General features: G+C 39.9%; 1 protein-coding gene across 3 annotated transcripts in view; it reads right to left on the bottom strand.

The window, feature by feature from the left end:
- The window catches only part of slc36a1 (solute carrier family 36 member 1), a 49,471-nt gene that overhangs the window by 29,524 nt on the left and 6,405 nt on the right, over positions 1-13,542 (bottom strand). For 2 of the 3 annotated variants that reach the window (XM_030395941.1, XM_030395943.1), the window contains exons 2-8: positions 13,383-13,519; positions 10,545-10,659; positions 10,356-10,446; positions 9,589-9,677; positions 6,890-6,979; positions 6,113-6,197; positions 3,611-3,838 (exon numbers count right to left, since the gene is read on the bottom strand). In XM_030395941.1, the coding sequence (XP_030251801.1) occupies positions 3,611-3,838; positions 6,113-6,197; positions 6,890-6,979; positions 9,589-9,677; positions 10,356-10,446; positions 10,545-10,659; positions 13,383-13,419 (735 nt within the window). In that variant the 5' untranslated portion in view covers positions 13,420-13,519. The remainder of the gene's footprint in view (positions 1-3,610; positions 3,839-6,112; positions 6,198-6,889; positions 6,980-9,588; positions 9,678-10,355; positions 10,447-10,544; positions 10,660-13,382; positions 13,520-13,542) is intronic. The other variant, XM_030395942.1, reaches the window with a different exon arrangement.

The raw sequence follows: 13,542 nt of genomic DNA, 5'->3' as shown, positions 1-13,542 counted from the left end.
TATTTCAATATAGACATACTTCTCAGGGAGAAACATATACAATGTTTTTACACAAAAAGGAAAAAATTTGATGTACAACATTTAATGAATTTACAAGAATGCAAAAGTTATTCTGAATTTGTCAGAGAAAACATTTTAGAACGTTCAGAAAGTTTGTCCAAACTCAATTTTGCAATTTTTCTACGAGAGTCTGGGGACTTTGTCTATGGGAGACAAAAAAGTAGCCTATATCGATTGCCATTTAGTGCATTTGTAAAACTTGTCATCTGTAAATAAATGTCTTCTTTCATAAACAAGGCCAATGTACAAGGCCAATGACTTAAATGTAGAGCAGAGTAAGCTGGACTTACAGTAACTGACAATATCTTTGTTGTAATCAGGTAACCTCTTTATGATTTCACTTTGGAGGACCATATCTTGCATTACTCCTTAAATGAAGGTCAACAGGATAAGCCAACACCTTAAAGCCACGAAATGTAGTCATTAAATTTGAAATTGGAGGAAGCCTTTAAGAACTGCATTAATATCATTATACTTTCTGGGGTTAAAGGCTAAAAGGGCACCGAATCAAACCAGAAAAGACAGTTTTTTTATTCTTGTAGCTTTTAAGCTCTAGCTTTACCCAAATTCCTTGCTCAGGTGGTTCATCAGCGGCAGAAACACCTTGCGGCCCATATACATATATCTCTTAGTGCTGAGTCTTTGGACGGTTTCTGATGCAAGAAATTGCTTTTTTCAAGGCAAGGCCATTTGTCCAGGAACACGACTGCTATATATCTGTAAAAGGGCAGAATCTGCACGATGAAATACTCTATAACCTGAAAACAGGTAATCTGGAGACTCTGTCACTATCAGTTGTCCTGTTATCCATAACAACCCCAGCAACCAATCTGCTCAGTGGAAACAGAGAGACAGATTATAACACATAGAGAAGGTAGTGTGGGGGTTAAGTGACTGCTTTTAGATACTAATAAAAATAAAAAAAGGATCCCATTAGAACACTGCTTTAATTCAAAGACATATTTGTCCTTTTTCACAGATTATTATCCCCCATACAATGAATCTATACCTAACAGATCACAAAGGCCTACTTTTTTGGATTGTACGCAGTGTTTACTTGGCATTACAAACAGATTTAGAAACATATTCTGCACTCCTGTCAGTTTTCATTGAAGTCTTTGTCTTCCTCAATTTTCAGTTGTATAGATGCTTTGATCTATATAGGTAACTATATGTGTTTAAATGCTTTCTAGCTATGTAATCAGATTTTTCTCACTTTGAGGAGTGTCCTGATTTAGATTTTGCCAAGTATGTATGTTTTCTATGGATGTGCTTTAATTGAAGGCAGAAAAACACTACAATCATCACTTTTCTGTTTGTTGATGTATGAAAATTAAATAAGCAGGCTAGATTCTCTTCCGATTTCAAAGTAGTCATATTACAAGAAGGGCACAAAATAGGGCTTAAAATAAAAATAATAAACAATATTCCTACTAAGTTGTTTATGTGGCTAAGGGAAATGAATAACCCACTATTACTCCTGTTTGTATGTAGCTGCACATGTTCAGATTAACATGCCATACCATGCTATTTATTATGTGGATTGGCTTGTGCTTGCTCGGTGCCGAAGGAGTGGCAAACAGGTGTGGTGGTCCCTCTCTTTAAGAAAGGGGACCAGAGGGTGTGTGCCAATTACAGAGGTATCACACTACTCAGCCTGCCTGGGAAAGTCTACTCCAAGGTGCTGGAAAGGAGGGTCCGGCCGATTGTCGAATCTCAGATTGAAGAGGAACAATGCGGATTCCGTCCTGGTCGTGGAACAACGGACCAGCTCTTTACTCTGGCAGGGGTCTTGGAGGGGGCCTGGGAGTACAACTTCCCAGTCCACATGTGTTTTGTGGATCTGGAGAAGGCGTACGACCGGGTCCCCCGGGATGTTCTGTGGGAGGTGCTGCGGGAATATGGGGTGAGGGGGTCCCTTCTCAGGGCCATCCAATCCCTATATTCTCAAAGCGTGAGCTGTGTGCGTATACTCGGAAGTAAGTCGGACTTGTTCCAAGTGGGTGTTGGCCTCCGCCAGGGCAGTGCCTTGTCCCCAATCCTGTTTGTGATTTACATGGACAGGATTTCGAGGCGCAGTCGTGGTATGGAGGGGCTACAGGTCGGTGACCTTAAGATCGCATCACTGCTTTTTGCAGATGATGTGGTCTTGATGGCATCATCGGCTGTAGATCTACAACGCTCACTGGATCAGTTCGCAGCTGAGTGTGAAGCGGCAGGGATGAGGATCAGCACCTCTAAATCTGAGGCCATGGTTCTCAGTAGGAAACCGGTGGATTGCCTACTCCAGGTGGGGAATGTGTCCTTGCCCCAAGTGAAGGAGTTCAAGTACCTTGGGGTTTTGTTCACGAGTGAGGGGATGATGGGGCGGGAGATTGACAGGAGAGTCGGAGCAGCGGGTGCGGTGTTGTATGCGCTTCACCGCACGGTTGTGACGAAAAGGGAGCTGAGCCGAAAGGCAAAGCTCTCGATCTACCGGTCAATCTTCGTCCCTACCCTCACCTATGGTCATGAGCGATGGGTCATGACCGAAAGAATGAGATCGCGGGTACAAGCGGCCGAAATGGGTTTTCTTCGCAGGGTGGCTGGGGTCTCCCTTAGAGATAGGGTAAGAAGCTCAGCCATCCGGGAGGGACTCGGAGTAGAGCCGCTGCTCCTCTGCATGGAAAGGAGCCAGTTGAGGTGGTTCGGGCATCTGATGAGGATGCCACCAGGGCGCCTTCCTAGGGAGGTGTTCCTGGCACGGCCAACTGGGAGGAGACCTAGGGGTAGACCCAGGACCAGGTGGAGGGATTATATCTCTTCTCTGGCCTGGGAGCGCCTGGGGATTCCCCAGTCAGAGTTAGCCGATGTGGCCGGGGAAAGGGATGTCTGGGGCTCGCTACTGAAGCTGCTGCCCCCGCGACCCGATTTTGGATAAGCGGTTGACAATGGATGGATGGATGGATGGCTTGTGCTTTTTTGCTTCTTTGCATCAAAATATGATTTTTTTGTATTCATTTATTTATTTATTTTTCAAAATCTTTCCACTTGTGGTGGACTGTTTGAAAGTCTAAACACAACTTCTCTCTTTCACTTATTCAAAAACCTATTTAGAAAGATCAGTGTTTGTGTTAATTACATACTTACACACACATATTCCAAAATCTATTTGACCAAGTGTAATGTTCAAAAGCAAGTGTGTTTCTCTTTCTGAACAGTAACGTGGGCTTTTCTTTTGACCCTGCATTGAGACACACATTGCTAATGCGCTGCAAACATGTCTAAAGGGGGCTCCTAAAACTTGAGTTATATCGGCATATCCCACATGTTTTAATCAGGAAATGCTACTTTTGGAAAAATTCCTAATATCCAAACTGAACATGCTGTTTTATGACCTGTATCAAATTACATACATTGTTGCTGTAACCTTCTATTCAATCTGGTTCATTGTGTGCATAAAAAAATAGTCAGGATGAGAAAAGGCTGAGATGAGAAAAAGCATGAATGAAAGGAAGGAAAGGTGAGAAAAGCAGACCACAAAGAGAGATGAGAGTGATCTGGTGTTTACCGTGATCGAGTAGAAGTAGATGAGGACCAAGCTGGCGGTCATGACCAGGTTTGCCACCAGAGAGAGCGGAGCCAGGTACTTCAGGTTGGGGGTGAAAACCAGCAAGATAACGGCGGGCAGGAAGCAGAGCATGTAGAGACGGGAGTCAAAGCTCGGCACAAGCACCTGGGTCTGGTTGGTGTGGTTCATTTGGCAGCTGAAGGTGGTGGCGTTGGCTGCTTCTACCACCTGGTGAAGGAGGAAAGAGTCAGTTTGTAAATACGAAAAGGAAGGTAACTGATGTTTGATGTTGATGAAAATGTTTTGAGGAAGTCTTCACAATTCTCCCTTCCATAATTTCCTGTTACTGATAAAACAACCAAAAAAGTAGGGAATCTACACTCAATTTTTTTTTTCTAGGTTTACTGGAGAAATCTTGGATTGTAAACTCATTATCTAAATGGTCATTGATTAAGTTTGTGTTGAATTATTTCTCAATCACTTATGTAAGAAATTCATAAACACTTATTAGTTCACAACATTATCAACAGGTTTGAAAAAGTAACAAAAAACAACAAGACCGTAACCAACATAACCAAAAAAACAAAGAGTTTTCTTGTTTAAAGGAAATATACTCTTCTGCAAAGTACAGCTGTTGGGCAGCTGGGGAAAAAAAGACCAAAATAGACAGACCCCACCATCTAGTGGTAAGAACCTGTACTACAATTAAGTCTATCCACAACCACAATTTAGGGACCAAAAACCAAATACAATGCATAAAAATGTTCAATTTGTTGACAGTGAGAGCTGTTCAAAATGTATTTCAACTAATTGCAAACACCCAACATTCAAATTAAACTGTACTGAGGTAGAACAGGTTTCAGATGTTTCACATTTAGGTATCCTGCATGATGAACCAAAGAGCTCAAATTTCGATTCATCACTCCATATCAGCTTCTTCCAGTCTTGAGTAGTCCATTGGCTGTGTTTCATGGCCCAGACGAGCCTCTTTTTCCTATTCTGACGTCTTAGCACTGGCTTTCTTGCAGCAACTCGATCTGTCAAACCTGCAACTCAAGTCTTCTCTTTACAGTTGAAACTGAGACTTGCTTACTACGACCACTATTAAGCTGTGCTTAGAGGCCTATCACGCAAGCTGTTGACTCTCGGAAACTTGCCTTCTGATTCTGTTGTGGCTTTGGGTCTGCCAGATCTCTTCCTGTCAGAGTTTCCCCAAGCTTCTGAGTGCCTTTTGATGGTGAAGGAAAGTACTCGCTGACACCTTGACTTCCTTTACAATTTCTCTTTTTTAGTGTTATGATTGTCTGTCTCTATTCCATTGTTAATCGCCTTTTTCTCGCCATTTTAATAGCAACACAATACTTTCTGCAGTACAATACTGTTCAAATAATGCTCACAAGGATATGGTACCACAGTGTGTTCCTACACATACAACCCCCTCTGTTTGCATAAAAGTATGTAATCAAGACAAGTAGGGACACCTGTAGGAATTGGTAGCACCAACTTTCAAGGCTTGATCAACCTCCATTGCTGCAGAACAGTCTTAGGTTGTTAACCCATTTCTTGTTACCTGAAAAAGGCTTTTTTGTATGATTCTGAAATGCACATTATTTTTCAGTTTTGGGTAACCTTACCTTTTTTTTACCTTTGTACCATTTCAAGCTATTCATTGGACTTGAATTGCTTGTATTTCAATAAAAAACTTGAAACATTGTGTTTTTCTAAAACTTTTGACGGGTAGTGTATGACACAATAGCTTTTGCGCAAATGAAAAATACTGTTTGTCACCTCGAATTTAAGATAACAAAGGTAACGAGAAGTTCAAAATGTCAGGAAGCAGAAGCAAGATTTCACATTAACCAACTCAAATGAAGTTCCTCTAAATCCTCTAAAGCTGTGGTTGGGTTTGTTTCCATCTCAAACGTATGCAGAAGAAATATATTTGATGCTTCACCTGTGTAACATTTGTCGTATGTTGTTTGAGTTCAGTTAAATGTATTCTGTTAAAGCTGGTGGATGTAAATCCTTACTGTTCTCTCCACCACTAGTGAACCATTTATTTGTGTCCGGTTTAGTATGTGTTAACTTTGAGCGTACACTTGAACCTCCTCGTTCTCTTAGTGAGCACAAGTACATAGATAGAAATGCTCTTATGTAACTATGGGAACTGCCAGGCGAACTAAAATAACCTTTGTGTGTATCCTTACTGAGGTAATTCCATAAGTCCATAATCACACTAAACAACACCAGGTTCACACACTTAGTGCTCGGTCTCCACATTTACCCCACAGTCTATTCAGAGTTGTGCAAGTAAAAGGTCAAAAGACACAGTAGCCTGTACGCGATGTTGACACAACAAACAACTTGTCCGTGGTTTGACAAGGAGTGGCCAACTATTACACTACAAGAGAAATCTTATCATAGTGCTTAAAATCATATTTTTTCTAATTTCAAGTCTATTAATTCTGTATGTAGGTACGTGTGTGCGTGTGTGATTATAACCTGCTTGATGTTGTCACTGAGGAAGACAAAGTAGACACAGCAGAAGCCCAGCTGAGTGATGATTAGAAACAAGTTCACCGTCTGTCTGAAGGAGACACAGAGAGACAACAGAGGTCAGATAAAGGTTAAGAATGCAAATACATCACTCTTTATTCATACAGTAGGGACATGAAGTAACTTAAGAAGAAACGTAAGAAAATTTATATATTTGTATAGTATTTTGTGCTTATTTTCAACACCTTTAACTGTTGATATTTTCATACGAAATAGTTTTAGGACGCTTCACTTTATGTATCTGTATATTTCTGAATATTTAAAAAAAAAACGCTGAGAAATGCTGAATTATATGATTGCCTGTAGACATATTTCTCATTTGTGCTGTTCAGCTGACTGCTGTGCATTGATAATTAGACTCTCTACATTAAAACATCTATTAATTTAGTTTACCAATCATCTTAAATTTCCCAACATTTTTTACCAAATGAAGCAACATTTCCAGAGATATTCTTAAAAATGATGACATTCTTCTGAACATAAGACTTTATAGCATAACATATATATTCATCACAATGAAGCCTCTGAAACACTATTTACATCCCAATGAAAAACCCTTCACTGGGATATGTTAGACTTTTTAAAATGAGGCAACTTACTGAATCCAACTCTTTTCGTAATATGTAGATGATGTATTGGGTTGACTTGACCAGAAGATGAGAAATTATTTCATCCTTTTCTAATGGTGAGCTTTAAACTAAGAAGGCAACACATTTGTCTTACTTTCCCCACTGTGAGTGTCTCCTCAGCCATGAAACATTCTCCATCCCGTACTGCACGGCCTCCCCGTAGGTCAGAGACGGCCTGCTCAACCTGGACAGGAACACAGTGTCATGTAAGTTTGTTTGGATCCAATTCTCTCTTTAGGAGTATAGACACTGCAACTGCAGGCACACCACTATTTGAATAATATGTATGTCTTAATATCTACTTATATTTTCCTATTTTTCAGCACCATCATGCTTCAGTCACACAGTTACAGAGACTCACAAACACTGAATGCTGCCTAAAAAAAACCTCCAAAAAGCCTAAAATATAAATTCAAGTTATATATTGTAGATGATACAACTGTACTGGGTTGACTGAGAATAAGATCAGATAAGAAAAACGACAAATATCCAAATTCCAAAATTGAAAACCTTTTGGGTGTTTTATTAACATTCTTCTCTAATGCCAGACAAGGCTGTTTAGCAGAGAGTGAGGGCTTTGTGAGTGTAGAAACTATGGTGTAGCATACCATAAAGTTCTGGTCTTCACTTTGCGTTTATCCCATGAGATTTTTATCAAGCGGATATCGTAGATAATTAAGTTTTCTTCACATAAATGAAGGAAACTCTCAGATGTAGGCATACTGGATATTTTTATGAAAAAGTTTTCTTACATCACTTAAACTCAAGAAGGCCTCTAGACCCTTGTGAAGCTTTGGTGACCCCAGCATGCCCAATTACTGGGGTCAAGTAAAATGAGACTGTGCCACTCACTTGGATGATCTGGCAACTCTGCTCAATGGGGACGAGGTTGACGTCGGTAGTTTGGGGCAGGTTGGGTAAAATAGCTAAAATAGTGAAAATAAAATATTTTTTCATCAATATGTAATAGGATGGGTAACTATATATTTGTAACTAGTAAATGCAACGTGTGGTTGCTGCATGTTAATGAGGGAACAAGAGGAAGTGATGACTTTTCAATAAAGAAACCTCAGAAACAGGAAGAGCAGTGTTTTCCCATGAGCATTTCTTCTCTCTTTTTCTCTGACTGATATGTGACTTTTCTTATAGCATTATATTTCTGTGGCTTGCTGCAGGAGCTCTTCATTCATGCTCTCTGTCTGCTTAATCCTCTTTAGCATGGCAGGGCGGTGCTGTTGTAGATCCCTGCATAAACAGGGCAAAGGGCGGGAGACACCGTGGACAGGTCGGGTGGACCGCATGAGGCAGCGTTGCCAAAACACACACACTAATGGAAATCTGATAACCTGTTAAAGTGCACACAAGTGTGTTAATCACCTCAGTGGTCACACACCCACAGCTGTAAAACAGATAACGGATCATATTCTTGGGATTCATAGCCTTGTTGGTTTAGTTACATAACTAGATGGCTTGAAATTGGACAACTGACGTTTACAGCAATAATCTGATTGATGGAGCTCATCACAGGTCACAGTTACATTATGTTTGTTGAGCTGACGTTAGCCTCAGTTTGGGTGTGCTGTGAAACTCGCTGTCAATATGCTGTTAATAACACAGTCAGAAAGGGTGGAGAGCTGCACTTAAATAGAGTGTAATCTGTCAGCCAGCGACAACAAACAAGTCGGTGTTGGCACAGCGGAAAGCTTCGGTTTCACAGCGCACATAGTGACAGATTATCTGGCGTAAACAAGCCAAAGAGGACCTGCTGTGAGCAAACGGAGGTAGAGACAACAAATTATCTTCAGGCTTTGTTTTTGGAAACAAACAAGTGCAGTGGAAGAAAGAATCATTTACACTCGCATGGACAAGGACTTTCAATACAGCACTATTTAGCTCAGCTTGTTTTTTTTTTCTCTGTCAAGTTCAGTAAAAAGTATTCTACTTTTCCCAAAAGCATTTCAAACAAGGGAAGATTCTGCCCCCAGAGAAGAGGAACTTTTTCATTACGCAACGGGTTTAGAGTTGTGTGACATGAAGATATATAGAGGTTGTTCTACAGCGTTTAAGCCTTTCGATATCTCTGTTTGTGTTGCAGGCAATGCTATTAGTCAATGAGCCAGACTCATTATGGTATTATTGGATTAACAGGTATTGTTTTAGTGTAACAATCCAAAATTAAGCACTTATATATACTGTTTCATCAGTGGTGCCGTGGTTCTAGCATGTAGCCCTGAGTATAATGTTTTAAGTTACCTTTGGCATTTTTCAACCCTATTTTCTCTCTTTTTTTTGGTGTCCAATTGACCACAACGGGACAAAACACGTTGAGACTCTGTGCAGATCATTTAAATTTTGAATTGAAGACATCTTGGCAAAGTATTTAATCTTTGTCGTGAGCTGGAAAAAGAAGACAGACCTGGTCCTGTAATTGTCTTTTGAGTCTGACCCTTATGCTCATTTTAATGTTTTTGGCTGCAGGAAAGTACCAATTAGGGTAACCTAGTTACAGTCACATTCCAACTGGATATGGACAGGTGTAATATGCACTTACTGTCGGGGTATTTGTCTGTTTTAAAACGCTGCAAACTGACCAAACTTTATCATACACAGACAAGCATCAATTGATCTAACCAAACATTTCCAGGCAATTCCAAAACAGGACAGAGAGGCAAACATCCGTGTTTGCTGTGTGTGCATGTTCATAAAGTCCTGATATGTATTCTGTGAGGTGGAGCTGATATCATTAGCAGTATGTTGACAGTGCAGATCATGGTTTTCAAGTGTTTTACTTACTTTCCACTGAGGTGGCGTGAACATTTTACCAGCACCCTCATACAGTGGACGGCGATGACACCCATACACAGCAGGCTGACTGGTCCGAGCTGCACAGAGAAACACAGACAGGTCCAAAAGTCCATATATATATATATATATATATATATATATATATATATATATATATATATATATATATATATATATATATATATATATATATATATATATATATATATATATATATATATATATATATATATATACATATATATATATATATATATAAAAAAATATACATATATATGATATCACAGCCTCTGTCAGAGCCTCTGTCTAAAGTTATCAGCCAAGTAAGCAGTACATCCGTTGAGTCAACATGAAAGCTTTCATTTTTCTATATTCAGACACTATGCAAATCAATTTTACAGCCTGTCTCACTAAATTGATGACATTTTTTCACTTTAATGCAACAAGTAAATGATTTCACACCACAACCACAGCTGCATAACTATGTTAACAAGTGTCAGCGCTCGGGGGAGAAAAATAACACCAAGAAGGCAAAATACCAGCCCTGATAATTACAAGCATACAACCACACTGTATACAAAACGAAAGTGCACACAACGCTGACTGTGCATTGCTCCATTATCTGCAACACCACCAGCCTCACCACATCTGCTCTATGTCATGAGTATTTGACAGGAACAGAATCTAACTTCATGTTTCCAGAACACATGTCATGTGACCTGATGTGATCGGATGGTATATCTCTGTGTACTCACCACCAGGCCTGCATTCTTGACAGCCAGGGGCAGACCGAGCAGCCCTGTACCGATGTTCCCTTTCAACAAGTGGATCAGAGTCTGACAGAAACTGGGAGGACGAGCAAAAACAGGTTTTATGAGATTTTCTGACCATTTAGCTGTCCCTGCTGTGACTGTTGAGTGCATATTAGATTTTACAATACTTACGAGGTCCCCGTCCCTTCTCCAATCCTCTCATAGTTGCGCTGTGGTCTGGAAGGTCCAGGTGGAGAGGGACAAAGAGCATCCATTTCTGATGGATTTTGGTCTGAAAACAAAGAACCTGTGGTGAAGAAGAGAGGGTAGAAAAAAAGAGAATAATATGTGGATATGTGTCACAAGGTAGCTCTGATATTATGTTGGGACCTCAGGGCATTTTGTTAAAAGATTCACAATGGGATAAACACATTTTCTTCTCTGACTCGTGAGGGCTCTGCATGCAGGTGCACATGGTACATAGACAGATATTTGTCAGAAACAAGACCAATACTGAATAGTAAGTACTAAAATAAAAACTATGATGAAATGTGTAACAATTTTCACTAACAAATAAAACTAAACAATAAGGTGAGAAACAGATAAATGGACTAAATCAGTAACACTTGTAGGTAATTAAAATCACTTCATGTCTTCCAGAACACATTAATTGGCTCGTCTTTCTGCCAGGCTACCAACCAGCAGATTGATATAAACACACAATCATTTGATTTGGCTGTTCATCATTTTCTAATACGCCAAAATGTCTCAGACTGCAGCTACATCCAGAAACTGACCTCTGCTTGTTGATAGACGTGTTTAATTATGAGACATGTCACAGTTTAACCACACAGACTGCTGAGGTTCTGTGGAGTCTCATGACTCTCATTACCCTTTTACAAGCAGAAAAAACTAGTCACAGCAGAAAAGCACAGTATGTTTCGTCACATCAGCAGGGTGAATTTCTACTCATGGTGTGAAAACTAATACTGAAGTGAAACTGACGCTTGTCTTTAAATGTCACGGCCCTATGCTCCTCTTAGCTTGACTCTCTTTAGGCAAGACAATGCTACTGATACCTTGAAGGCTCAAGAAGACTCAGACTGCAGATATGCAAACTGCTGTCATGATAAAGCAGTGTTTTTTTCAGAGGAGAAAAAATAAGAAAATAGCACTAAACCAGACAATACAGCAACAGGCTCCAGGGGCTTTCTAATCTAATCAAAGCAATTTTACTCATGCAGCCCAGAATCACTATCACACTGCCGCATTAAAAGATATCCTCTGTCCTTAAACCATCTATTCTAGTAAGGAAAAACTTCTCAGATTTAAAAAAAAAACTTGTATTGGGGGTAAAAGAAACTTTAGGAAGAGCCACAGAGGAGAGATCCCTCTCCCAGGACAGACATGCAACAGATGTCCCGAATACAGAACAGGACAACAAAATAACAGAGTATACTATTCATGGACAGCGTATCTGATACAAGTAGATTTCATAAAATAAAGGTGATGTTAATGTAGATCCAGAAGGATGACTGATCAGGTTGAGGCTGCTCTATTAAGGAGGGCAAATCTTTAGGAGCCTTCAATATATCTGTATATCAGTGAGTTGCAGCATATATAAAGTTTACCAACATACGAGGTTAAGTTGTGAGATCCATAAACGCACAGGCGTATAGGGGTATAAATAACCAGTTTACTCACGATATAGTTATTTATTAGCTCTCCCACAAGGATACAATATTAGCAGATATCACAAAGTCTGCCACAATATGATTTTGATTTCCTTCAAATCAATTCAGGGGCCTGTGATCGATATACAATGATAAAATCTGCCCATTTAACATGATCACTTACAGAATAAGCTGCCACCACTTTCTTTTCATCTTTTGGCCATAAAGAAAATTACAACACATAAATAATACAAATAAAAAAAATAAATAAAAGATGAAGTTCCCTTTACATTGACTCCACTCACACAGATAGCCAAATGTCAAGGCAGACAATAGTTTTTTTGCTGGTCACTAGTGTTGTCACGATACCAAAATTATGACTTTGGTGCGATACCTGCCTAAAATATCTCGATACCGATACTGAAAAAAACAAAAACTTTTTTCAAACTATTTCCATATTTCGCTCCATGCATCTGCTTTTTCAACAAGCCTAGGACGGTCGGCAGGAGCACTCATGCCACTTTGTCTCGCTCTGCTCTGTGACTGTCTGTCCCCGTGAAACCACGCACACTCTGTCTGCAAGCAGTGAGGAAGCAGAGAGAAGCTGCTCACAGACACGCTGCCCCGCTGTCACACAAAGTTCATAAAGTACCAATACTAATAAAACATGAAAAAGTATTGTTTTTAACGGCTGGGTCTCGCGGTACCTTTCTAGTATCGGTTTACCGTGCAACACTACTGGTCACCATTATTAGCTTCAGCCTATGGCATTTTACATTGCATAAATTATCTTCGCTGATGGCAAACTTCCTGCACACACAGTTTAACAAATTACACAGATTATGTATCAATAATTTTTCCAACTCACCGCTGATTTTATTGATGTGATTTTATTCCTAACAGAGCATCATTGTCCAATTTCAGCCTGCATTCCTGTTTTTCAGCCTAACACATCAACAGATCAACTGATGTTGCCATATTGAGAGCAAAACATTTGTGGAGTAGTGAATGGAATAAGTCTGTGGACTCATAAGGAACCTCACCCCAAAGATAAACACTGCCAGAATCTCGACTGATCTGATTGGCAATAAACTGTTCATGTGACCTGCTACAGGATCTTGAAGTTAGTTTACTTCAAACTATTGCCATTGTACCTTTATCACATGTTGAGTATTTCAATTGTTGTTGTGACCACTTGAAAGCTGCTTTGATGATTCATTGTCTACCTGCCGACTGGGATTATATATAATCCCACTGTGTCTATGTGTATTATACATGTACCAAACACAGACTACAATCTCAATCCAGGAAGTGAAGGCAATGTTATATTGACAAAAACAGTGCACGTAATTCCTACCTTCACCTCGGATATCTACATCACTGGAGGCCATCATGTTGGGTCAGGTGGTTTAGTGGTCGGCCGGGTGGTGTCTCTCCCGACCTCGCAGATACTAACACTGGGAGATCAGGAAATACAGCATTGACAGCAACTCACTACAAAACAAAGACAGTCATTC

This window comes from Sparus aurata, chromosome 18 (genome assembly GCF_900880675.1).
Source record: "Sparus aurata chromosome 18, fSpaAur1.1, whole genome shotgun sequence".
Lineage (NCBI taxonomy): Eukaryota > Metazoa > Chordata > Actinopteri > Spariformes > Sparidae > Sparus > Sparus aurata.
The sequence above is the reverse complement of the archived record's forward strand: the minus strand, read 5'-3'. Positions and strand labels throughout refer to the sequence as shown.